Source organism: Delphinus delphis, chromosome 13, assembly GCF_949987515.2.
Source record: "Delphinus delphis chromosome 13, mDelDel1.2, whole genome shotgun sequence".
Classification (NCBI taxonomy): Eukaryota; Metazoa; Chordata; class Mammalia; order Artiodactyla; family Delphinidae; genus Delphinus; species Delphinus delphis.
The window spans coordinates 49487176-49511798 of record NC_082695.1 but is presented as its reverse complement, the minus strand read 5'-3'; the positions used below and the strand labels follow the sequence as shown (position 1 = coordinate 49511798).

General features: G+C 39.1%; 1 protein-coding gene across 2 annotated transcripts in view; it reads right to left on the bottom strand.

Annotated features, from left to right (window-relative positions):
• The window catches only part of MAPRE2 (microtubule associated protein RP/EB family member 2), a 159340-nt gene that overhangs the window by 116522 nt on the left and 18195 nt on the right, over positions 1-24623 (bottom strand). For both annotated transcript variants that reach the window (XM_060028893.1, XM_060028892.1), the window contains exon 2: positions 15500-15561. Coding sequence is in view for 1 of the 2 variants with exons in the window: in XM_060028892.1 (XP_059884875.1) it covers positions 15500-15561 (62 nt within the window). In the remaining variant the exon portion in view is untranslated. The remainder of the gene's footprint in view (positions 1-15499; positions 15562-24623) is intronic.

Genomic DNA, 24623 nt, shown 5'->3' with positions numbered 1-24623 from the left:
TTATAGTGATGAGAGATGCTGCTGTCCATAATATTGTCTGTGGTACAAAGATACTAAATTTACTGAAAAGACATTTTCTTGATTCCTTTCGAATGTCAGGCAAATGTAAGAGCCAAATTTTCTGCATAATTTTACACACGATTATAATTCTTTCCAAAATGGGAAATGGAGGTCAAGTGAACTTTTGGATCCTGTTTCACAGATCTTAGTAAATTTTATTAATCTTGAGATTCTTATTTTCATTTGCTGAAGAAAAGCAAGTTATGTAGTTATCAGAAAACATGTTTGTTTGTATAAAATGCTTTGTTCTACTGCAGTCTAAAAAAAGTGGTATTTATAGCCAAAAGCTTTCAACAAAGGATATTCCACGAGTGAGGGATGAGGTCAGGGTGTGAATGAAGGAAGAGGGACGTGAAGAGTTCGTAATTTACGTAAAAACCTTTAGTGAATAGGATCAAGCCCAGGAAGCTGCTAAAATTCCAGCTCATGGTAGCAGAGGAAGATTAGAAGCTTATTGAAAACTCAACAAATATTCTGAGCCCTGGGACTTTGAGAACTTCTAATGTAATAAAATGTGAGCACTTTCCCTCTGCCACAGATCAAATCATTGAAAGAGATCTGATCTAACAGTACACACAGTTAGCCTGAAGCATCAATTCTTGGTTGTGTATATGAAAGTTCTGACCAAAAAATGATGTTATTAACTTATTCTTTACTGTAGCCTATAGTGGTTCTTTAGTGTAATATATTTGGCATTTATGATTAAATAAAAAATATTTGGGTTATCATATTCTTATTATGATAAATATTCGACCATATTATAAATATCACCTAATAAAATGCTACATTTTCACCTTTCAACTAGCCTGGAGACATACCACTGGGTAAGAAACAGCAAGGTAATGATAAGTTTAAAAATAAGTATATTATCCTGGGTATCATTTTGTCAGTAGCTTCAGTGTAGATTACCTTGTAAAGATATTCACGAAGTGTGAAAATATCATATATCTTTGCTTCACCCTTTTAAAAAAAAATCTGTCCTATTCAAATATCTGCACAACCACCAAATGCTATCAATTCTTCTCAAATTGCCTCAACATTTTTTGTTTGTTTGTTTTGGATTTTTGTTTTGTTTTTTTTTGTTTCCATCAAATCTGTGTCCCCTGAGAGGCAGAGAAATGTGATAGCTTCTGGGAGTCTTCCTGGCTAAACTCGTTCCTTCCAATCCATTCTATATATAAGAATAGTTATTTGTAGTTTATAAAAGTAATATGCACACGTTAAACATCGGAGGACTACAGAATGTATAATATTAAATGTGTAGTTAATGTTTTTTTAAACTATGTTTAGCTCTTGTGAGGTTACAATTGTATCTCTAAAAATTCAGCCGTTTTTATTCTTGATTTATCAACATAGTATCTATTTTCTACTATAAAAGAAATTCGACATACTTCTATTAACTTTCTTCTCTCAATTATTGTTAATATTTAAAGTTGTTCCAGTGGTTACCTTTACAACTTCAAGCAATATCCTTAAAATTTCTTGACTCATTCCAAGGAATATTACTTATTAACTCTTCATTTGATATGTTTCTTCTCAACTTTCCACTTTTATTTATTTTTTATTTATTTATTTATTTATTTATTTATTTATTTATTTATTTATTTGCGGTACACGGGCCTCTCACTGTTGTGGCCTCTCCCATTGCGGAGCACAGGATCCGGACGCGCAGGCTCAGAGGCCATGGCTCACGGGCCCAGCCGCTCTGCGGCATGTGGGATCTTCCCGGACCGGGGAACGAACCTGCGTCCCCTGCATCGGCAGGCGGACTCTCAACCACTGCGCCACCAGGGAAGCCCTTTTCCTAGACATTTTAACAATTTTTTTTTTGGACAGAAGAAATATATACCATCATCTCATGATAAAAAATACTCAGATTCTAAATCTAGATATATATAATAGAATGACTTTTTTTTCTGTAAGACATTCATCATGGAACCCACTATCTAATTTGGATCAACTGATTTGATATTACTGATGGCATCCTGATATTTCTTATAATTGGACTCTTCCATTAGTTCCATAATTTTTTGGATGTTAATTTATCCTTTATTTTATTCTCTTGTATTTTCCTGGACTACATCTTCAAGTTGTTTTTTGAGAGGCTAAGAGAAGTATTCAGGGCTTTTCATGTCTGAAAATGTCTATTTGTTCTCATACTTTATTCTCAGTTGGGCTGAGTACAGAACCATGGTTTCAAAACCAATCCCCTCTGAACTTTGAACACATGGTTCCACTGTCTCCCAGTCTCCAGTATTATGTATCAAAGTTTATGCCATTCAGCTGATCGCTCTTCTGTGGGTAATGCTCTCATTGTCTGACTTTTCACCCCAGAAGCTCTAAATCTCTTTTATCCTGAACTTTCACCAACACGGGTTTGAGATTTTTATATTTATTTTACTCAATGGTCAGTAGCCTCTCTTAATCTGAATCCTTATGTCTTTATTTCTTTCTCTCCAATGTCTCTACTTTTCCTTTTTTTTTTTTAAACATCTTTATTGGAGTATAATTGCTTTACAATGGTGTGTTAGTTTCTGCTTTATAACAAAGTGAATCAGTTATACATATACATATGTTCCCATATCTCTTCCCTCTTGCGTCTCCCTCCCTCCCTATCCCACCCCTCCAGGCGGTCAAAAAGCACCGAGCCGATATCCCTGTGCCATGCGGCTGCTTCCCACTAGCTATCTACCTTACGTTTGTTAGTGTATATATGTCCATGTCTACTTTTCCTTTAAGGGCTCTTCTTAACCTTGAACTTCAAGATCACCTTTCCATATCACTAATACTTTTCTTACATTTTCCATCTTCTCATCTTTTGCTCTATACTCCGGAATACTCTTTAGCTACATTCAGGAAGTCTTTCTCTTGATTTTTAGTTTGCAGGAACTCATGTTTTCTAACTGCTTCTTATCCATAGCTACTCTTCTTTTGAAAAGGGGGTAGTGAAGTTTAATAGATGCAATACTTTTCATACTGTCTAAGGATAGTAATTAGATTTTTTTGTTGTTTTCTTCTATCCTCAGAATTATTTTATCTGGATTATAATAATTCTGTGAATGATTTCATCTCCTTTTTTCATTTTTCTTTTGATTAAAAAAATTACCTAGCAATATAGTCCTATCTCTTTCTATCTTCTAGAAGTTTGTCAATTTCTGGTCCTCATTCATGTTTCCAGAATTGCCATGCTTTTATTCTTTTTAAATTTTATTTCAAATGAAGATCTGGAGAGAAGGGAAACAACCGTGTAGACTACCATCTTAAAACTAATTTTTCCATAGAGTATTGCATCATGTTCAATATTTCCTACTATCTAAAATGTAAAGTTTAAATAACAGTCTGGTATTTGGGAATTGGTACGGTTAGAGCCCAGCTTGTCTTTCTTCTTAACCCTCCGTTTATCACATTAAAGAATCAGTCATCCCCTTACCCCATTGAGAGGGGTTATGCTCTGTTCCCTGTATCTTCTGACTGTTGCCTGCAGTGTCCTTTTTCCTCTTTTTTTATTTTAATGTAATCATATTTTACAAAGGTAGGCTCAGCTCAAAGTCTGCCTCTTCTGACGTCTTTATGAGCATCCTAAGATGGCCAACGTTCTGTATTACTTAAAAACATTTGAGTTCTGTACAAATGATTGTTCTTTGAGCCAGCAATGTCAGTTTTTTCAACCAAAATTTTATCTACTATTGATATTTTTTGGACCCTAAAGTCCGAAATAATTTTACCTAAGTGGGATTAACTTTTAAAAGCAAATGTTTCATGTTTTGATATCTTACTATACAATAAAAATATCAATGTTTTGATGAGATGCAGCTTAAAAAATAGTGCGCCTGAGTTAGGCAATTTTTATTATACATTGTTTTCTTGATCAGGTGGTAAGAGTAGTTGGATATTCTTCTTTCAAGACAACTGTATAGCATTGCTATGGTGTAATTACACAATGTTCCAAGCACTCAGTTTTTTTTTTTTTTTTTTTTTTTTTTGCCGTACGCGGGCCACTCACTGTTGTGGTCTCTCCCATTGCGGAGCACAGGATCCGGACGCGCAGGCTCAGCGGCCATGGCTCATGGGCCCAGCCCCTCCGCGGCATGTGGGATCTTCCCGGACCGGGGTACGAACCCGGGTCCCCTGCATCGGCAGGCGGACTCTCAACCACTGCGCCACCAGGGAAGCCCATCAGCTCATATTTTTTGACAGACCAAGCAAAGTTTCTAAGCCAGGCACGGGAAAAAGACGCTAATGGTTCAGTCCAGCTTATAAGCCAAAGTAATGCTGCGTAAGTGGCATTACCTCACACAAATCTGAAACATCTCTCTCCCCAAGAGCAAAAGTACAGTTAGAGACACAAGAATCCCATGAGAGAAACTCTACCAGGCAGGTATTATATAGCCTAGTCATTGCCTTGAAAAATAACAGAACAACACCTCAGCAGTTTGAAACGTCACGGTCCAGTAAAGGTTTAACACCGTATTCCAAAGCAGAAGTATGAAGTACTGGAAAATAAAAAATCCTCATGGCCTAGAATTTAGTCCTCTAGGGAGGCACTCTGAGGCTTATCCTAGCCTTGACTGTTCATGTTCCCTAATATAGTTTGATATCAACTTGATCACCTGTGATTCATTTGAAAGGATTTCTTGAAGACTCAAACATGACTAACTTTAGAACAGAGACAAACACGTCAGTGCATGCATTTTAGGCAGAATGATATTTGAGGTGAGGGATGCTGAAAATCTGTTATCCGCAAGTCACTGGGCAACCTGATTCCAAGCCAGTTTTATAGACTATACAGAATTCAAGAAGCATATATTACGTAACTAATGTCTGGGAGAGGGGGTGGTAATTAAAATAGAATGCATCATCTGTTGCTCTTGAGAATATCACGTTTTAGAAGTTAAAAATTACATATGTGAAAAATTTGTTTAAAATCCAAGGTAATATCCAATTAGGAATTCCACAGTATAATAACTATTCACAGGGGATGTGGAAACACACAGATAGGAGACTTCCAGCCGGGGTATTAACCAACCAATTATGATCTATAGGTTTAAGACCTGCCGAAGTTAGTTTTTAAACAGACTCTACACATCAAACAATGGAAGGTTGGAATAATAATGGTAAGTCGACTCTAAATACTATTGTATAGATATTAACACTGTGATCATGAGTATGTGTGGCAGCATGGAAACTGCTCATGACAAAGTGAAATAAAAAGCAGTGTCCTAAAGTATATGCACAAGGTTTGCTTATAACTATGTCAAATTATATGAAGGGGGGCATTTGTTAGGGTAGGATCATAGGTGATTGCTTTTCATGATTTCCACCATTATTTTCAATAGTGGACATTTTGGAAATGCCATAGAAGTAGAAGAAAATATACACGTAAGAGACATGTGAGAAGGCAGGCAGCATTTGAACTCTGGGAGATGTTTGATTAGATGACTGTAGATAATCTAACCTACCTCTCGTAAGATATATCATAAATATATAGAAGTACCAGGAAGCCTGAGACTTTGCTGTGATGGTAACTAAGCTGTTGGGATCTGTCTTTATTTCTTGAGTCAGTCCGAATGACTGTACATCTATGACACTAATAGTTGTATTTCTATGGGGGGCGTAAGCTACAATCAACATAACTGAAGTGGTAGGGGGTAGGGAGGGCAGGGAGGAGAGGTGGCACACAGGTACAACTTCTGAGATAATTGGATTAAACACACACACACACACACACACACACACACGGAATTAAAGTCTGTGAGTACTGCTTGTGGAAATAACTTTGGATTCACACCTGCTTGCATTCGCATCTGTCTCTACCACTTACTATGTGCCTTGAACAAGCCAGTCATCTCTCTGAAAACTCAATTTTCTCATTTCTAAAAAAGCAGAAACAAGGTTCACAGCGGACATATATGATAACCGAGATATTAATGTGTGAAGTTGCTAGCCGGGTATTTGTACACAGTAGGCATTAAGTTTGTTCTCTCTCCCACACTTTTCTTTGTACACAGGACTCCGGTGTTCAGGTATCAGAGATAAAATTCAGGTAGAAATGAAGGTGACTCTCCCCTAGCAGTAGGTTGTTTTCAGATCTTGCCCCCTCCCCCATGCTTACCCTCACATGGGCCAGCGTCCCTAGGCTATAACCAACTTGATGGCAGAATGAGGCCAGGCCAGAATTGTTTGGCCATCAAACACCAGAGTGAGTTTCCTGGGTTAGCTCTGCTTGTATGCTGCATTTAAATTTTCTGTACTGTCTAATCTGGCTTCTAGAAATGGACGGTCCTATACAGTACCACTGGCCACATGTGGCTATTTACATTGAATTAAAATGAAATAAAGTAATAAAATCTTCCTTAATCACATAGCCACATCTCAAATATTCAATGGGCACATATGCCTAGGGGCTCCCCAAATAGTTGGTATAGATAGAACATTTTTATCACTACAGAACATTTAGAACTCTGCTCTGAAGCTGTGGGGTATCAGTGGGAAAAAGAAATGTCATAGGCTTCGTACTCATCATCTTCGTTCATTAATTCTTTGATTTTTTAATGACTTTCAGGCCAGAAAAATAAACTTAGAGAGTGAAGCCAGGTAGAAGAAACATATTTCCTGATTAGGGGGCCTCAGTATATACAAGCATTCCAGGCACCAGCCTATGAGACATCAATTGCATTCTTTCCACATACCACAGCCCACTTGTAAAGAAAATTGTGATAAGATATGTCAACCTCAGAGTAATTTAAGTGACACTTTTGCCAGCAAAAATGAGTATTTCTTAACCAGATCCTGGTGCTCTATGCATAAGGCAGAAATCTCCTCTAGGGAGATTTCAATCTATTAACGGTTTGTCAAGCAGTTCGGCAGTTTTATTTCTTCACACAATGCAATGGTTGCCTGTGGCGCCACCAATGACAGGCAATACAGGTTTGTGAATGGGAGATGTGACACCAAACTACTCAATAAGCTGTTCAAAGTTTCATTCTGAACCAATCGAATGTTAATTAAGGGTGGCCCCCAACAATCTATTCTGTCAGCAGGGGACCCTCGTGAGTTAGTTACAATCCCTGTACAAATATCGAACTCATAAACCAAACAATCAAGAGCTCTTAACCCAGTCATTTGGCTCCTGCAACATTTTAAAAAGAAAGAATAAAGCATTTGCCCACTTGAAAGTAAACATATTGTCCTTGAGATCAATTTCATGTTTCCCCAAAAAGGAACCCTTATAAAGTTTTCATCTACTCACCTACATATGCCTTGTTTGAACTGTTGAACCCTGCTGGGGGGCAGGGGGAAGAGGCACCCTGCCTAGAAGATCAGCACAACTATAAATTCATGCCCTCCACACCTGAGTGGGTGTCAATGTTTCCAGGTCATCCTTCTGCTTCCCTACTCAGCACTCTGTCATTATTCACAAACCAGCAATTTCAATACTTTTTCAGTTTCTTTAGATCTCTGACCTTTCCACCTTCCCTCCCCCCTCAGCAGATAGCCTTGTCCTTGACTTCAGAGGGTAATTGAAGCCATTAGACAAGAATTTAAGTTTCCTGCCCCCAAACCTACACATTTACCTGCACGGTAGTCATCTTATTCTGTTTCGGGCTTATTTAAAGCTGCCCTCTCCACGCCTCCATTTCCCCCTTACTCCTCAGCTTCCATGCTGGGTTCCACATTGACCACGAGATTGAAATCGTCATCACCAAGATCACTAACAACCTTCTGCTTGCTAAACCAATAGGCACTTTTAGTCATTATCTTACTTAACCTCTGTGGAACATTTGGGTTTATCAATCCTTGGCTTTTGCTCAGTCTTGAAATGCTATTTTCCCTTGGCTTCCATGAGAGCATATACAACTGGTCTTTTCCCCATGTTTCTAGCTAAGCATTATCAGTCTCTCTCTCTCACTGTAGTAAAATACATATAACATAGAACTTACCATTTTAACCACTTAAGTGTAGAGTTCAGTGAAGTGGCTACTCTAGGTACCTCATATAAGTGGAATCATACAGTACTTGTTTTTTTGTGACGTTTCACCTAACATAACGTCCTCAAGGTTCATCCATGTTGTAGCATGTAGCAGAATTACCTTCCTTTTTTAAGGCTGAATAATATTCCACTGTATGTATAAACCATATTTGGTTTATCCGTTCATCTGTCGATGGACATCTTGGTTGCCTTTGGCTATTGTGAATAATGCTGCTATAACCTACCCCTTAAATATTGGTGATCTTCAAGGTTCTGTTCTCCTTGGACAGTTTTACCGAGATTCACAGCTTACTGCTTACATGCTAGTGACTCCAAAAACTATACTTGTGGTTCATTTTTCCCTCTTTTGGGATTCAGATCCCAAATCTCTATATACATACTCTTGGATGTCATGGGCACCCTCAACTCAACATATTTAATACCGAGTTTCTGATTCTTGCCATCGCACTTTCAGTGTTCCCTCAACCCTGTGTTTCCTATCTCAGTAAATACCACTAGAGCTCCCACTTACTTATATCAGGCACCTGGGCATCATCCTCTGCAAACCGCAGCACTGCCATTGGCGGAGCTCCCAGGGAAGCCCACTGAACTCCACGGTTGCCAGGTGACTACTTCTTACTTTGACATCCCTGAAGGGGGTCCCGAAGGATAATGAGTGCTTTGGCGAAAGACCCCTCTCCATTAGTCCCCTCTCTACACACCCTGTATTCCCTATAGCCCTTACCTGACTTTTCCTTCTCAGCACTGAAATAGGCTTACCACATAGCAAGCACTCAATACACGTGTTGAATGAATGAATTAGACCTTGACCTCTCCCTTACCCATGCTGGCTATTTTGCTTTCTAAACTATACTCAAACCCACCTACTTCTCTCTACCCCAGCTGCCACCATCAGCTAATCTAGATGCTCATCAACATCCTCCACTTTGTGTCTCCACTTCTAATCTTATCCCCTCCCGATCACTTTCATACAGTTGCCAGAGTGACCATCCTAAGATAAAAATGATAGAAGTTTTACTTCTCTACTTAAAACACCTCAACCATCACTTTCAGGATAACAACTCAAAGTTCTTCACTGGCCTCACAGGGCCCTTCCTGATCTGCTTGTCCATCCAACCCTCCTTTTGACTACTCCCTTGATGCTGCAGCTCGTTACTGAATGTCTTTCAATTTTGCTAAAATGTCATATGCTTCTCTTATCTTCTTTCCAGGTCTTTGAAGATGCTACTCTTTCTGCCCAAACAATCCCTCATTCCCTGCAGTCCCCCTCTCCCCAACATCTGCTAGTTCCTCCTTTTTCTTTGGGTCTTAGATGAGATGTCACTCCCTCTTGGAAGCCCCATCTGACCTCCCTGCACCAGTCGTGGCTTTGCTGTCACTGCTAGGAGGATCACAGGATGCCATGGGAGCCCCTACCATAGCCGTTAGCACCCTGTAGAGGAAGTTGCCTGTCTTATTAGTGTCCGCTATGGTGGGTCATAGCTCCATCAGTGTTGAGACCCTGACTTTCTTGCCCAAAACATACCCTCGGCACCTTGCATGGTGATGGGGCCATGGTAGAAGCTTCATATTTACTATGTAATCCTCCAAAAATAATTTGACTTGGGACATTTCAAACATCCAGAAAAGCAGAAAAAATTGTATAATAGCATAACGTACACCATACCCACCAGCTATGTTCTGTAGTTAACATTTAGCCATATTTTCTTCATCTAATCATCTTTCTCTCTTTGACAAATCATTTTGAAATAAGTCATGGAGAAAATGAATGAATTCTAAGTCTCACCAACATGTTCACAGACCACATAAAATAAGCTACTGAAGAAAAGGATAAAGAACCACGAATAAAAACCTTTAAATCTCTACTTAACTGTAGTCCAGTGAAATTCAGAAATGAGAACATTGAGCTGTGCACCAGATACTTTTTTATGAATGTACTCTCACTCCATCATTTAATTCTCCTGAGTCTTACAAGGTCACCTCATTAATAAACAAAAGGAAATCTGTCAAGAACCTGTAGCTCCAGGAGGTAAAGGAGAAAGAAAATAAACATTTGCTGAGTGCCCATAATATATCCAACACTTAATGTTACTGCCAATTATTCTCACAACAAACTCAAGATGTAAAAACTCAGTGAGGTCAAGTTATTTGCCCAGAATCGAAGGGAGGTAAATGGCTGATGCAGGAATTTGTTCCAAGTTCCCTCTCTTTCTACCACTATTCATTACTTTTAAAATTAAAAATATTTACTTTAACATTATTTTTTGCTGTGGTCCGAGAGGGGTAAAACACATATTGCTTCTACAGGCACAAGGAATGCTTAGGCTAACACTTTTTAGTTCTTTTTGCTTCGGTGGTATAGAGGTGGCAGAAGAAATGACAGCAGTGAATATGGCACAAGAGCATGTGAGAGTCAGAAGCCAGGGTTCTGGTGCCGTGGCATTGTCACCAAATGTCTGACACTAGGCTAGTCACCCAACTCTCTTCACAAAGAACGTGCATCTGTCAGATGAGTGAGTTGGATTAGATTATTACTGAGGTTCCTTCCAGCTGTTAGAAAACAAAACACCCATGAAACCCTGTACTTCTTAGTGCTTTGCTTCAGTCATCAGCTGGTGAGGGCCAGGATGTAGGTCTTGCTGATCCCAGCCTTAGGCTCTGTGCATTCTCAGTTAATATGCCCACTGGGGGAACCAGCTGTAAATGTAGGCCAATTTTAATTGGAATGTTGGTCAGTACAACTAGAGTAACCTTCAAACTTCCAGAAGCAGATCTCCCACAGATTCTGACCCAATAACTGACGATGAAGACGGTGCCAAAAGAGGAGCCAGGGAAAAGCTCCTCTTCAAAGAAAACCCTGGTTTCATCCCTACCTCCATGTGTATCCTCTGCTAGATAAGCCATCCCACCGATCACACTTACAATTTTATTTTTAAAGGCTGTCTACTCCACTAGAGAGTAAGCTTTGAGAGCTCTGTCTGTTCCCCTTTATATCCCGAGCTTGTAGCACAGGACTTGGCATGTAGTTGTCAATCAAGACATGCTTATGGAATGAAGGGCAAACCTCACCATCTCCAAGCATCCCAATCCAATTTACCTTCAAAGTTTGGCTCCGATGCCATTTCTACCTCCCCTCACCCCTCCCAAATGCCTTCATATTTTAACTATATTTCTCCTATGGTGTGTCTCATCTTGTGTATTTTATTACAGTTATTTACTAGGTATCTTAGCTCCCCAGTAAGGTCAAATTCAGACAGAAGCTATCTTCTGCTCACCATTAAAATCTTACAATACACAGTTCATAACAGGCACTCAATAAATGTTTCTGGAAGGAGCACATCATTTATATATTGATACATATATGTTTACATATACACACACACACGAAGTAATTGGCACAGTTCTTTACATATAGAAGACATTCAATAAATATTATTGAATAAATTGCTACTTCTCACAAAGTTGTGGTGAGCCTAATACCCTCAAACTGTAAACACTTGTAAAGTACTCCAAACCTTTTAAGAAAAGATATGGGGGGCTTCCCTGGTGATACCCAGGTGGTTGGGAATCCACCTGCCAATGCCAGGGGACACAGGTTCGAGCCCTGGTCCGGAAAGATCCCACATGCCACGGAGCAACAAAAGCCTGTGTGCCACAACTACTGAAGCCCGCGTGCCTAGAGCCCGTGCTCTGCAACAAGAGAAGCCGTTGCAATGAGAAGCCTGCGCACCGCAATGAAGAGTAGCCCCGGCTAACCGTAACTAGAGAAAGCCCGCGCACAGCAACAAAGACCCAACGCAGCCAAAAGTAAAATAAATTAAAAAAAAAAAAAACATGTGGTAAACTAGATTAAAAGTCATACAAATGGTCATAGCCTTGGATAATAATCTTCTGGGATTTTGTCCTAAGGAAATAAACAAAACCAAAGAAAAAACAAACAACTAAACTGAACCAACCAAAACAATAACAAAGTCTACAAAAAATTTAGTATAGCATTTTTTAGTGAAAAATTAGAAGATATTTTATGGCACATTGATACAACATAATACTATTCTAATGATTGTTCTGATGACTCATGAAAGACGCTTGTGATTAATATCAAATAAAACACAAAATTCACATGTGCTGTGTTATCCACTATAGAAAAACAGGAATACTTAAGGGAATAGCAAATATGCAAAAAAAAAAAAAAGAAAAGAAAAGAAAGAAAAATAGTTATTTTGGGGTGGTATTGTTATGGGCGATTTTTTTCCCTTAAAGTTTCCTTTAAATTTATTATTTTTATAATAAAAATTCTGGTAGAATCAACATAAAAGTTTCCTTAATGTGGCTGTATTTCCTATAGACAGTTATTTAGTGAGGACCAAAGCATAAATTACAATGTCTGTTAATAGCTATCGCTCCAGTATTTGACACTAGGACTCAAGTGATACCTGAGTAGGGATGCTATTCTGTGTCAGGAGGTACAAAGCACAGGCACGGTGTGCAGGTGCAGGAACAGATTTGGACGAGAAGAAAGCAGTTAGACCCAGCAAAGGAATCTTGGGAACCACACAACTGATGATGAAATTGCTCACTCAAGGAAACTATTAATACTAGCTTCCGAGAGGGTTAAATGAGGAGGCTGCAACCCAGAAGGGATATGAAGAGAAGGGAGAAGAATGAGGATGGCCGTCTTCTTGGTTCTCCACCATTTCCTATTTCCTTACTGTCTACTATCTCAGACAAGGCTGTATACCCTGCCAGCCAGCTGCTGGCTGCCTGTTTTTGTAAATAAAGTTTTATTGGAAGCCAGCCAAACCCATTCATTTATGTTTATTATGTTTTCACGCTACAATGAATTGAATAGCTGTGACAGAGACTGTACGACCAACAAAGCAGAAAACTATTTACTATGTGGCTCTTTACAGAAAAAGAATTTGTCCCATAGCCCCATATATATAAGGAGGTTTATACACAGACACCTAATTTAGATATCAGGCCATCTTTTTCTATTACTTTTTCTTCAAACATGCCAGCTTGGAAGATAAATTATACAATCACCTTATTATCCAGACAGAATTTTGAGGGTGAAAGGGGGTGGTAAAGATGATATTCCAGGACAGCAGAAGTTAACTAGGACTGTCCTGGACACCAGATATATAGGCCCCCTCCTAGGGCACACGAGTGGGTTTCAAAGGGCACTCAGTGCCTGTCCAGGGACTACTTTTTTTTTTTTTAATGAAGTATAGTTTATTTACAATGTTGTGTTAATTTCTGTTGTACATCAAAATGATTCAATTATACATATATATATACACATCCTTTTTCAAAAATATTCTTTTGCATTATGGTTCATCATAGGATTTTTTTTATTTTTTCTTTTTGCGGTATGCGGGCCTCTCACTGTTGTGGCCTCTCCCGTTTCGGAGCACAGGCTCCAGACGCGCAGGCTCAGCAGCCATGGCTCACGGGCCCAGCCGCTCCGCGGCATGTGGGATCTTCCCGGACTGGGACACGAACCCGTGTCCCCTGCATCGGCAGGTGGACTCTCAACCACTGAGCTACCAGGGAAGCCCCATCATAGGATATTGAATATAGTTTCTCATGCTATATAGTAGGACCTTGGTTATCCATTCTGTATATAATAGCTTACATCTGCTAATCCCAACCTCCCACTCCATCCCTCCCCCAACCCCCTCCCCCTTAGCAACCACAAGTCTGCTCTCTATATCCATGAGTCTGTTTCTGTTTCATAGATAGGTTCATTTGTGTCATATTTTAGATTCCACATATAAGTGATATCATATGGTATTCATCTTTCTCTTTCTGACTTACTTCACTTAGTATGATAATCTCTAGTTGCATCCATGTTGCTGCAAATGGCATTATTTCATTCTTTTTATGGCTGAGTAGTATTCCATTGTAAATATAATACGTACTACATCTTCTTTATCCATTCATCTGACGATTGACATTTAGGTTGTCTCCATGTCCTGGCTATTGTGAACAGTGCTGCTATGAACTTAGGGGCTCATGTATCTTTTTGAATTATAGTTTTGTCTGGAAATATGCCCAGGAGTGGGATTGCTGGATCATATGGTAATTCTGTTTTTAGTTTTCTGAGGAACCTTCATACTGTTTTCCATAGTGCAGCCACTTACATTCCCATCAACAGTGTCTGAGGGTTCTGTTCAGGGACTGCTTTTACGTGCACATGGAAAGCTCAGGCGGCTCCTCTTATTGGTTCTTCCTATTTCAGTTGCCCTCAGATGCCTTTCTACTTCCCTCTCTCTGTCCCAGCTCTGTCCTAGAGCCAGTTCTGATTGTTGAAGAGGGCAGCTCTTTGGGCACCACTCAGGGTACATAGAGCATCTCTACTTTCATTAGAGCAAAAGGGGCAAAGTTTACTCATCCTATTTAAATAAACCTTAATTATTTCAAATCATTACAAATAAGAATTTTGTACCTGTAAATTTCACTTGGTTTACTATCTAGGCAACTCCTTAAAATTCTACTCTTCTTTAGAATTTTCTGTTTCTCTTCTCAAATAATTCATTTAAAAATGACCATCAATCATAGCATTTATCACAAAGAGATGCCAAGACAAATATGGTATATTACCCATTGATTTGAGCTTTTAAGACTCACCAATACTGTTTGGAGAATTATTGAAGAATGAAGTTTCTAATGTTATCCTTCCAGAATGATAAACAAAAGAAAACAACACATACCCCCCACACACCTATTTTCCCCCTAGTAAAAATTTCGATGCTGTGGGCAAAAAGTAAAACAAAATATGTTTACAGCACCCTTAATGAAATCTAGGACTTTACACTTTGTGAGACTGTTCTCGGTGTGAACAATAAATAGCTCAAATCTTTGAAACCGCACTGGATGGCTTTCCAAATATTGCCATCTGGTGGAATTTCAGTTAATTGTTCCTTTGTTCTAGTGAGCTCCTGGAATAGTAGATGGAACACCAGTGGGAAACAACAGAAGGTCAAATGATTTTGTCTCAAACACAAATCCCACACTGAAAAAATGAGGCTTCCCGAGCTTTCATCTCCTTTAAGATGCCCACCTCTACTGTAAAGCCAACAGAGCAGTTGCCTGGATTTTTAACAAATAATCCCTTCTTCATAATTAGAAATGTCATGAGGTCATTTGACTATATCTTAAAATTCTCTCACTTCACTTCTCACCAATAAGATCTCCAAAGTTAAACTTTAACTGGCTTGAGCATTTTTAGAGGAATTGCGGATAACAGTTAATTAGCCCTTAGTACATACGGGAAATGGAATGTAGTTTGAAAAACAATGTTTTAATGAAGCATGTTTACTCGAATACTCGCTTTAACTGTATAATGGAATTTTGAAAATAAATTTGTTACAAAGGCATTAATAATACGCACTCCAATTTCATCTGTAAACAGGGAGTCATGCAACATAATTTACGTTGAAATCTTACCTTGAGCATCCAGGCTCTCTCCCTGGCTGTCGAGAAGAAATGTTCCTCTGAGAAACAGGATACTGGGATCGTAAAAATGAAAAGAAAAAAAGCATTTACTGTGCTGAAAACATCAGAGCAAAGGGTTGTTTAGTTCATTGGGTGTGGCCAGCAATGGAAGAGAAAATTAAAAAGCACACATCCAAATTCGGTTGACTTTATCATATAAGAGAGTAACTCAGCCAAACAACAGGGTTGTCAGCTACATTATTATATCAGTTCTTGGGTTGATTAATCATAGTTTGAGAGTATTTAGATAATGTCAGTCCTATGAAGAGAATTTTTTTTACCCTCCCCCCCATAGCCTCATGTGATGAGAATCATGTGTTAGCAGATAACCCAAGGAACCAATGTCCCCAGTGAGGTATCAAATGCCAACGTCAATTAAAGTATTGACTTTCCCAAACTTGGGTTAATCTGCAGACTTTATATCTAGTATCAACACAGGCTTATTCTTCTAGTTAAAAGATGTGTTTAGGGACTTCCCTGGTGGCACAGTCGTTAAGACTCCGTGCTCCCAAGGTGGGGGGCCTGGGTTTGATGCCTGGTCAGGGAACTTGGTCCCACATGCATGCTGCAACTAAGGAGCCCACGTACCGCAACTAAGGAGCCTGCATGGCCCAACTAAGACCCGGCGCAACCAAATAAATAAATATTTTAAAAAAGATGTGCTTAATTTTAACAGGACAAGCATTGCCAGGATCAAACTTCAAAATATATACACCATCAAGGAATTATTTACTTTCTTTATATGAATGTGCTATTTATCTTCAAAACATGCTCTGACTAAATGATAAGACAATAAATTGATGAAGGACAGGTCCAATTCCAGAGGTTGAGACATGTGTGTGAGCTGTGGGTTTTGAGGGGCCCAGTTTGGGGGTGGGGTGGATGATAACTGGGGAGGCTGCTTGTGGCTCAAGCAGTTGCTCCTAAAAGGGACCCAAGATGCAGATGTGTGTGAGCCTTAGTGGTCTTCCCACCACACCCAAGAAACAGACTAGAAAGGACCCCTCTCCACCTGCCACCTAAGCCCTCACCCTGCACATTGCTCTTCCGTGTTTTCTGTAAATGGCCATTTCAGAAATGCCTTTGGTGTTTGTTTAGTTTAACATCAATTGTATAAAAATAAAGTATTTGTGGCAGATCCAACACAATGTGATTAATCCCAGACATAGTTCTGGAGATGCCACTGGGAGAAAGATTTTAAGAAAGGGAAGAGGTGGGCATTTTATTTTTATTTATTTTAAGAAAGGGAAGAGGGAGGCATTAAATATATATATATTTTTTTTTTCTTTTAATAAGAGAAAGAGGAGATGGTGAAAGGAAATAAATGCAAATAACAAAATGTAAGTGCTGAGAGAATAAACAAAGGCGATAGCTGAATTTTCAATGTTATACCATTCAATAAGGGAGTTCAAAAGTAATTCATAGAATTTGGCTTGTATAAAAATCAGAAAATTTAACGTGGATGGTTTCAAGAACTGACCTCGGATAAGCTGACAATTTATTCCCTTCAGATAGAACAGGTAGAATTTCTTCACATATTTTACAGAATTTAATTTTATGAGTGTTTCACATTTTTCCCATAATTTAATGAGAGTTGATAATACTAAAAAAATCAGGTTTAAAAAAATCTGTTCCCATCCATGTCAGTTTCTTTTCCTAAGTCCATCTTTGAGATATTTTAACTGAATCAGAATAAAATTTTCATTTGCCCTCTTTATTTAACTAGTACCAGTAGCTACGTTACTAGGCGAAGTATTGGCTACCAAGCTAGGAAGCAAGAGTATAAGTTTCCTAGTTTATCTGTAAACCAGATAATTAGCCCTTAGAAAATTCGGGACCAGCTGTATACAACTGGTCTTTTCTGTTCTGACAACAAGAGCCCGTTGCTAACATTCTCAACAGCTGCGATGGATCAGTTTGGAGAAGAATGAGACCGTTTATTGAATACCCCTGCACAAGTCATTTGACATATTTTATCTAATTTAATACTCAAAACCATCTTATTACAAATGAAAAAACAGAGGCTCAGAGCAGTGGAGCAGTTTCCCAATATCATGCAGCTCAACGAACAAGCTCTAACTGAGTCTGACAGACTCTGCTGTTTTGTCCACACAACACCACGTTAAAAGCCAGGCCTCTGACATTGATTTGAGACACCTGGAGAGCTCTTGGTCTACTCCTGGGATGTGGTAGGTGCTCAATAATGCATGGCCTTGTGAGGGTGGAGGTCTAGGGTCCCCACTGGTGGGGATGGCAGGGAAGGCAAACAGTGTTTTCTGTGCTGCCTGGCATAAGCAGAGCAGTTATTGTCTCTAAGTTTCACACTTTTTAAAAAGACGAACTCAAAATAGGTCACTATGTACATGTGAAATGCAGAACTATGAAACTTTTAGAAAAAATTAAAACAGGAGAAAAGCTTTGGGATCTAGGGCCTGACAAAGAGTTTTAAGTTTTTGACAACAAAAACCACAATCCATGCAAGGAAAAAATGGATAAATTGGACTTCATCAAAATTAAGAACTGTTGTCCATTGGGTGTAAATATAAGGTGTAATTAGGAGAAAATATCTGCAGACCACATATCTGACAAAGGACAAGTATCTAGAATAAGTTAAGAACCCTCAAAACTCAGCTAAAAAAACCAAACAATTAGGAAATGGGCAAAAGACACTGACAGACATTTCACTGAGGAGGATATACAGATAGCAGATGAAATGATATTCAATGTCATTAGCCATTAGGTAAGTGAAAAAAACAAAACCATAATGAGAGATCACTAGACATTTATCAGAAGGGCCAAAATAAGGACAAGTAACAATCGGAAATTCTGATGAGGATGAGAAGAAACTAGACCATTCATATATTGCTTGTGAGGATATAAAATGGTTCAGCTACCCTAGAAAACATTGGACTGTTGTAAAAAACAAAAGAAAACAAAACCAAAAATGAACTACCATACAACCCACCAAAAACATTGGACTGTTGTAAAAAACAAAAGAAAACAAAACCAAAAATGCAAGTACCATACAACCCACCAACGATACTCTTGGCATTTTTCCAGAAAATTTAAAACTCTTCTTTATTAGCAGATTTATTCATAGTAGCCAAAATTGAGACAACACTGATGTCCTTTCACAGGTTAATGGTTAAACAAACCAGTAGATCCATAAAATGGAATGCTACTAATCAATTAAAGAAAAGAACTACTGATACCTGCAAAATCCTGGATCAATCGCCAGAGAATTACGCTGAGTGAAAAAAGCCAGTCCATAGGTTAGATACCGTATGATTCCATTTAGCTAACGTTCTTGAAATTAGAAAACCACAGAAAGGGAGTAGAGACTAGTGGTTGCCAGGGGTTGAGGAGGGAGTCGGGGCTGGAGGGAAGAGGCTGTGATTATAAAAGGGCAACACTAGGTACCTTTGTGGTGACAGAAACATTCTGTACCTTGCACATGTATCAATGTCAATTACCTGGTTGTGACCCTGTACATAGAGCTTCCAGATGTTACCATCGAGGGGGAAACTGAGCAGAGGGTACAGAGGTCTCTCTGTATTGTTTCTTATAGCTACATGTTAACGTACAATTGTTTCAAATTAAAAAGTTTAACTTAAAAAAAAATCAGGAGATTGGACAGCAACTAGAATTGAGCAAGATACCTCCTTTCTTTTTGGTTTTTTTTTAACCTTTTCAGAGAAGAACAAAAGCCTCAAGGCAGTGGACCAGTTGGGTCAGGAATTTGTTCCATGTTGCGCAGATCCGAGAAAAATAATCTCTCACCCACAACTTTAGCATTCAGAACTCATGCCAAGCATTCGCTGTCCAGTCTTGCCTGTCTTGGAATCTTCTCTGCTGTTATGCTCTCTTGCTCCTACATTTACCTTCCCAACCTTAAAATTCAAAATACTGACACAAATACACACACCCAAAACCAGAAATGACTTCTAAATGGCAGTGTGATACGCTCTGCATTTTGGAAACCATCTCTTATACTTTCGAGTTCATGCTTTCCATAAATTTTCAAAATTCCCACATCTTATTGGCACAGGAATAGAATTTCATCCTTTGTGGTTCGTTGATGACAAGGCAGGTGTTCTCTATTCTAACTTGGGCCACACACTAAATAAGGCTCTAACTGTAATCACCCCACGAAGAGGAGCTGGCGGACTTTCCCTTCACCTTAGGAGAGACCCCATTGACTTTTCCCATTTTGAGCACTAGGCAGCCCTCAGAAACGAACAGCCATAAGCCAGCTGCCTTCCCCTGGCCTGTCTGTTGGATTTGTTTTCCTTAAAAAGACCAAATAGCTTTGTTAGGATAAGAGTCATGACATGGTCGGACTCTTTTAACAAAGCACATTTTGTTTTCCCTCAACCTCTGGAAATTTCAAATCCTCTTTCTTTGAACAAACTCAGAATTCTGGCATCCCATGTGTGGGGCACAGCAGAACTTCTGTCCCAGCTCCAAAATCACCCCCAAAGGCTGCTTCCTCGTCTGGCCATAAAACCGCAGGCACATAACGAATACATCAGAATGAAAACAGAGTTGTAAAAATATTGCCAATCATGCCATACCATTGAAAGGAAGAGTTCTTTTTTCAATGCTACGTATCTAGCCAACGAGGCATCTGCTCAATGCAAGGTTAAAGCATTCTCCTTGCAAAGAGCCAGGAATTATAGCCTCCTGCCAGCTGCTCCTAGCTTTTCGGAGAAGAGAACGCTGCTGGGATCTGAACCTAGGTTTTCCTACCAGGAGTTAACTCAGCTATCTTTGGATCTTCAGAATAAGCTGTATCTTGAATTCCAAACTCCCCGTAGCAGCTTGGAGATACTGAATCACTCCAGTTGTAGATCACAGTCTTTAGTGTGGGAGGTCCACAGCTTTCTAGGAATAAAGCAGCTTGTAAGCAGCTTGGGAGCAGAAGGTCACAGAGGATGACTCCTTACACAGATCCTAGTTGATGTCAGCCTTCCAAAGTGCCCTCCACCAACCACTGCCTCAATTAGGGGTCTCCAGTTGGGCTCAGGGCCTTCCCAGAGGCACCGGAGAGAGGCCAAGAGCCTGCCCAGTTCAACTCCCTCAGGGGACCAGAGGCATGACTGCCGGGAAGCAAAGAGCTGAGCACACACCAGGGAAACCAAACCCAAATGAGGTTATCTGGCAAGAAAATGTCAAACTGCACCGAATCTTGGGTATTGGATACGGTACAACGCATTCCTTGACTTAAGAAAGGCAGACTACAAATGACCCATATTGTATATAAAAGGGCTTTTGAAAAATTGTAGTTGGCTGATAAAGGGATTTTGGGGGGATATATTAAGAATGGTAATGATGTTATAGACTTCTTATGGTCGTGTGATTTGGGCTTCTATAAAAATAAGAGAATCCCAAGAGACTATTTTATAATTAAATAAAAATTCAGTTCTTTTCATACAAACTGGGCCTAACCCTCTCTTCTAGAATACTCCTTGATCCATCTGCTACTACCTACAGAAGTAGACAGATTGACCTTTCTATTCTAGAATAGGCATAGTGTTAATGTATAAAAGAAATTTTAAAAAATGACATGAGACAAACTACATGAGAAATACCACATTCACTGTACTTCTGTGAAATATTTTTGATAACTATTTTTCACTTATCCTTTTATCCACTTTAAATCAGATATCCTTGAAAATAGAGTAGCTGGAGTAGAAGAACGCCTCCTTTGCTCGTAAGTATGAACGATAAGGAAATGTAGCAGAATGTTCATGAAGCAGGAAAGCAGCACAGAGAATGGTATCAGATTCACTTAGAGTCCAGGGTTCGAGCTTATTGCTCAGATCACACTGAAAACTGGAACCCTGCTTTACACGTGTCCTGGCTGTAGTTTGTTATTCCTTTGACCACCCAAAGAAGGAACGCAGTAACATGTTAAAAGTGTAAAAAGGGTAATATGAAATCTAAATAAGACTTCGGCAATGGCAAGAGCGTTGCTAAGATCTCCCTCAAAAGATGGATAGTCATTGTCTAATTTGTGCGGAAATCTTTTCAAACTCTAACATTTTCAGCAGAGTCTGTTAGAAGTCTTGGTAAGTGGACAGAACTTGTTAAAATGTGCAGGAATTTTTGCATAGCCTTTGCCCATGAGTTTTCTGTTTGAGCCATGTGGTCCCTAGAATGCTGATCTGGCAACAACTAACACTGCTCGTGGGATCCCAGCTGTGGGGTTTGGTTTACAGAGGAGTCCACTTATGAACCGTTTGGGGGCTGTCTTAGTAACTAGATTCCTTGATGGAGAAATTCATGCTGAATTCCACTCACCTGGGAAATAACCTAGTGAAGTTCTAGAGCAGAAGCTAATTTTCTTCATAATTGTTTTTTCCCTAACCAATCTATCATGGGCAATAAATCCAGGTAAAATATCCAACTTGAAAATATAGTTGGACTATTTGCAGATGATGATACCATACACAGAGAATCCTAAAGATGTTACCAGAAAACTACTAGAGCTAATCATTGAATTTGGTAAAGTAGCAGGATACAAAATTAATGCACAGAAATCTCTTGCATTCCTATACACTAATGATGAAAAATCTGAAACAGAAAGTAAGGAAATACTTTAATTTACCATTGCAACAAAAATAATAAAATACCTAGGAATAAACCTACCTAAGGAATAAACCTAATAATAAAATACCTAGGAATAAACCTACCTAAGGAATAAACCTACCTAAGGAGACAATAAACCTACCTAAGGAAACAGAAAGTAAGGAAATACTTTAATTTACCATTGCAACAAAAATAATAAAATACCTAGGAATAAACCTACCTAAGGAGACCTAAGGAGACCTGTATGCAGAAAACTATAAGACACTGATGAAAGAAATTAAAGACGATACAAACAGACAGAGAGATATACCATGTTCTTAGATTGGAAGAATCAACATTGTGAAAATGACCATATTGCCCAAAGCAATCTACAGATTCAATACAATCTCTATCAAACTACCAACGGCATTTTTCACAGAACTAGAACAAAAAATTTCACAATTTGTATGGAAACACAAAAGACCCCGACTAGTCAAAGCAATCTTGAGAAAGAAAAACAGAGCTGGACGAATCAGGCTTCCTGACTTCAGACTATACTACAAAGCTACAGTAATCAAGACAGTGTGGTACTGGCACAAAGACAGAAATATAGATCAATGGAACAGGATAGATAGCCCAGAGATAAATCCATGCACATATGGTCACCTTATCTTTGATAAAGGAGGCAAGAATATACAATGGAGAAAAGACAGTCTCTTCAATAAGTGGTGCTGGGAAAACTGGATAGCTACGTGTAAAAGAATGAAATTAGAATACTCTCTAACACTGTATACGAAAAGAAACTCAAAATGGGTTAAAGACCTAAATGTAAGGCCAGACACTATAAAACTCTTACAGGAAAACATAGGCAGAACACTCTATGACATACATCACAGCAAGATCCTTTTTGACCCACCTCCTAGGGAAATAAAAACAAAAATGAACAAATGGGACCTAATGAAACTTAAAAGCTTTTGCACAGCAAAGGAAACTATAAACAAGATGAAAAGACAACTCTCAGAACGGGAGAAAATATTTGCAAACGAAGCAACTGACAAAGGACTAATCTCCAAAATATATAAACAGCTCAAGCAGCTCAATATTAATAAAAACAAACAACCCAATCCAAAAATGGGCAAAAGACCTAAATAGACATTTCTCCAAAGAAGATATACAGATTGCCAATAAACACATGAAAAGATGCTCAACATCACTAAGCATTAGAGAAATGCAAATCAAAAGTACAATGAGGTATCACCTCACACAGGTCAGGATGGCCATCATCAAAAAATCTACAAACAATAAATGCTGGAGAGGGTGTGGAGAAAAAGCGAACCATCTTGCATTGTTGGTGGGAATGTAAACTGATAGAGCCACTATGGAGAACAGTACGGAGGTTCCTCAAAAAACTAAAAATAGAACTACCATATGACCCAGCAACCGCACTACTGGGCATATACCCTGAGAAAACCATAATTAAAAAAGAGTCATGCACCACAGTGTTCATTGCAGCTCTATTTACAATAGCCAGGACATGGAAGCAACCTAAGTGTCCATCGACAGATGAATGGATAAAGAAGATGTGGCACATATATACAATGGAATATTATTCGGCCATAAAAAGAAACGAAATTGGGTTATTTGTAATGAGGTGGATGGACGTACAGTCTGTCATACAGAGTGAAGTCAGAAAGAGAAAAACAAATACCATATGCTAACATATATATATGGAATCTAAAAGAAAAAAAATGGTTATGAAGAACCTAGGGGCAGGACAGGAATAAAGACGCAGATGTAGAGAATGGACTTGAGGATACAGGGGGGCATGGGTGGAGGGTAAGCTGGGACGAAGTGAGATAGTGGCATGGACATATATACACTACCAAACGTAAGGTAGATAGCTAGTGGGAAGCAGCTGCATAGCACAGGGAGATCAGCTTTGCGCTGTGTGACCATCTAGAGGGGTGGGATAGAGAGGGTGGGATAGAGAGGGTGGGAGAGAGATGCAAGAGGAAGGGGATATGGGGATATATGTATACGTATAGCTGATTCACTTTGTTATACAGCAGAAACTAACACAACGTTGTTAAGCAATTATACTCCAATAAAGATGTTAAAAAAATAAAGGGGAATAATAATAAAAATATATATATAGTCAGTTCCAGGAAAATACAATACGGTTCCAGGACCGTCCATGGATACCAAAGTCCACAGATGCTCAAGTCCCTTATACACAATGGTGCAGTTGGCCTTCCATGTCTGCAGGTTCTGCATCCGTGGATTCAATCAACCGTGTATTGAATTTGATCCAGAGGCTGACTATTCCTTAAAGCCTTTTCTTTTCTTTTCATCGTTATACATGTCTATAGCTCTTAATTTTGCAAGATTCTTTCACATATACCAGGGGTCTCCAACCCCCGGGCCGCAGACTGCTACCGGTGTGCGGTCTGCTAGGAACCGGGTGGTACAGCAGGAGGTGAGTGGCGAGTGAGCAAGTGAAGCTTCA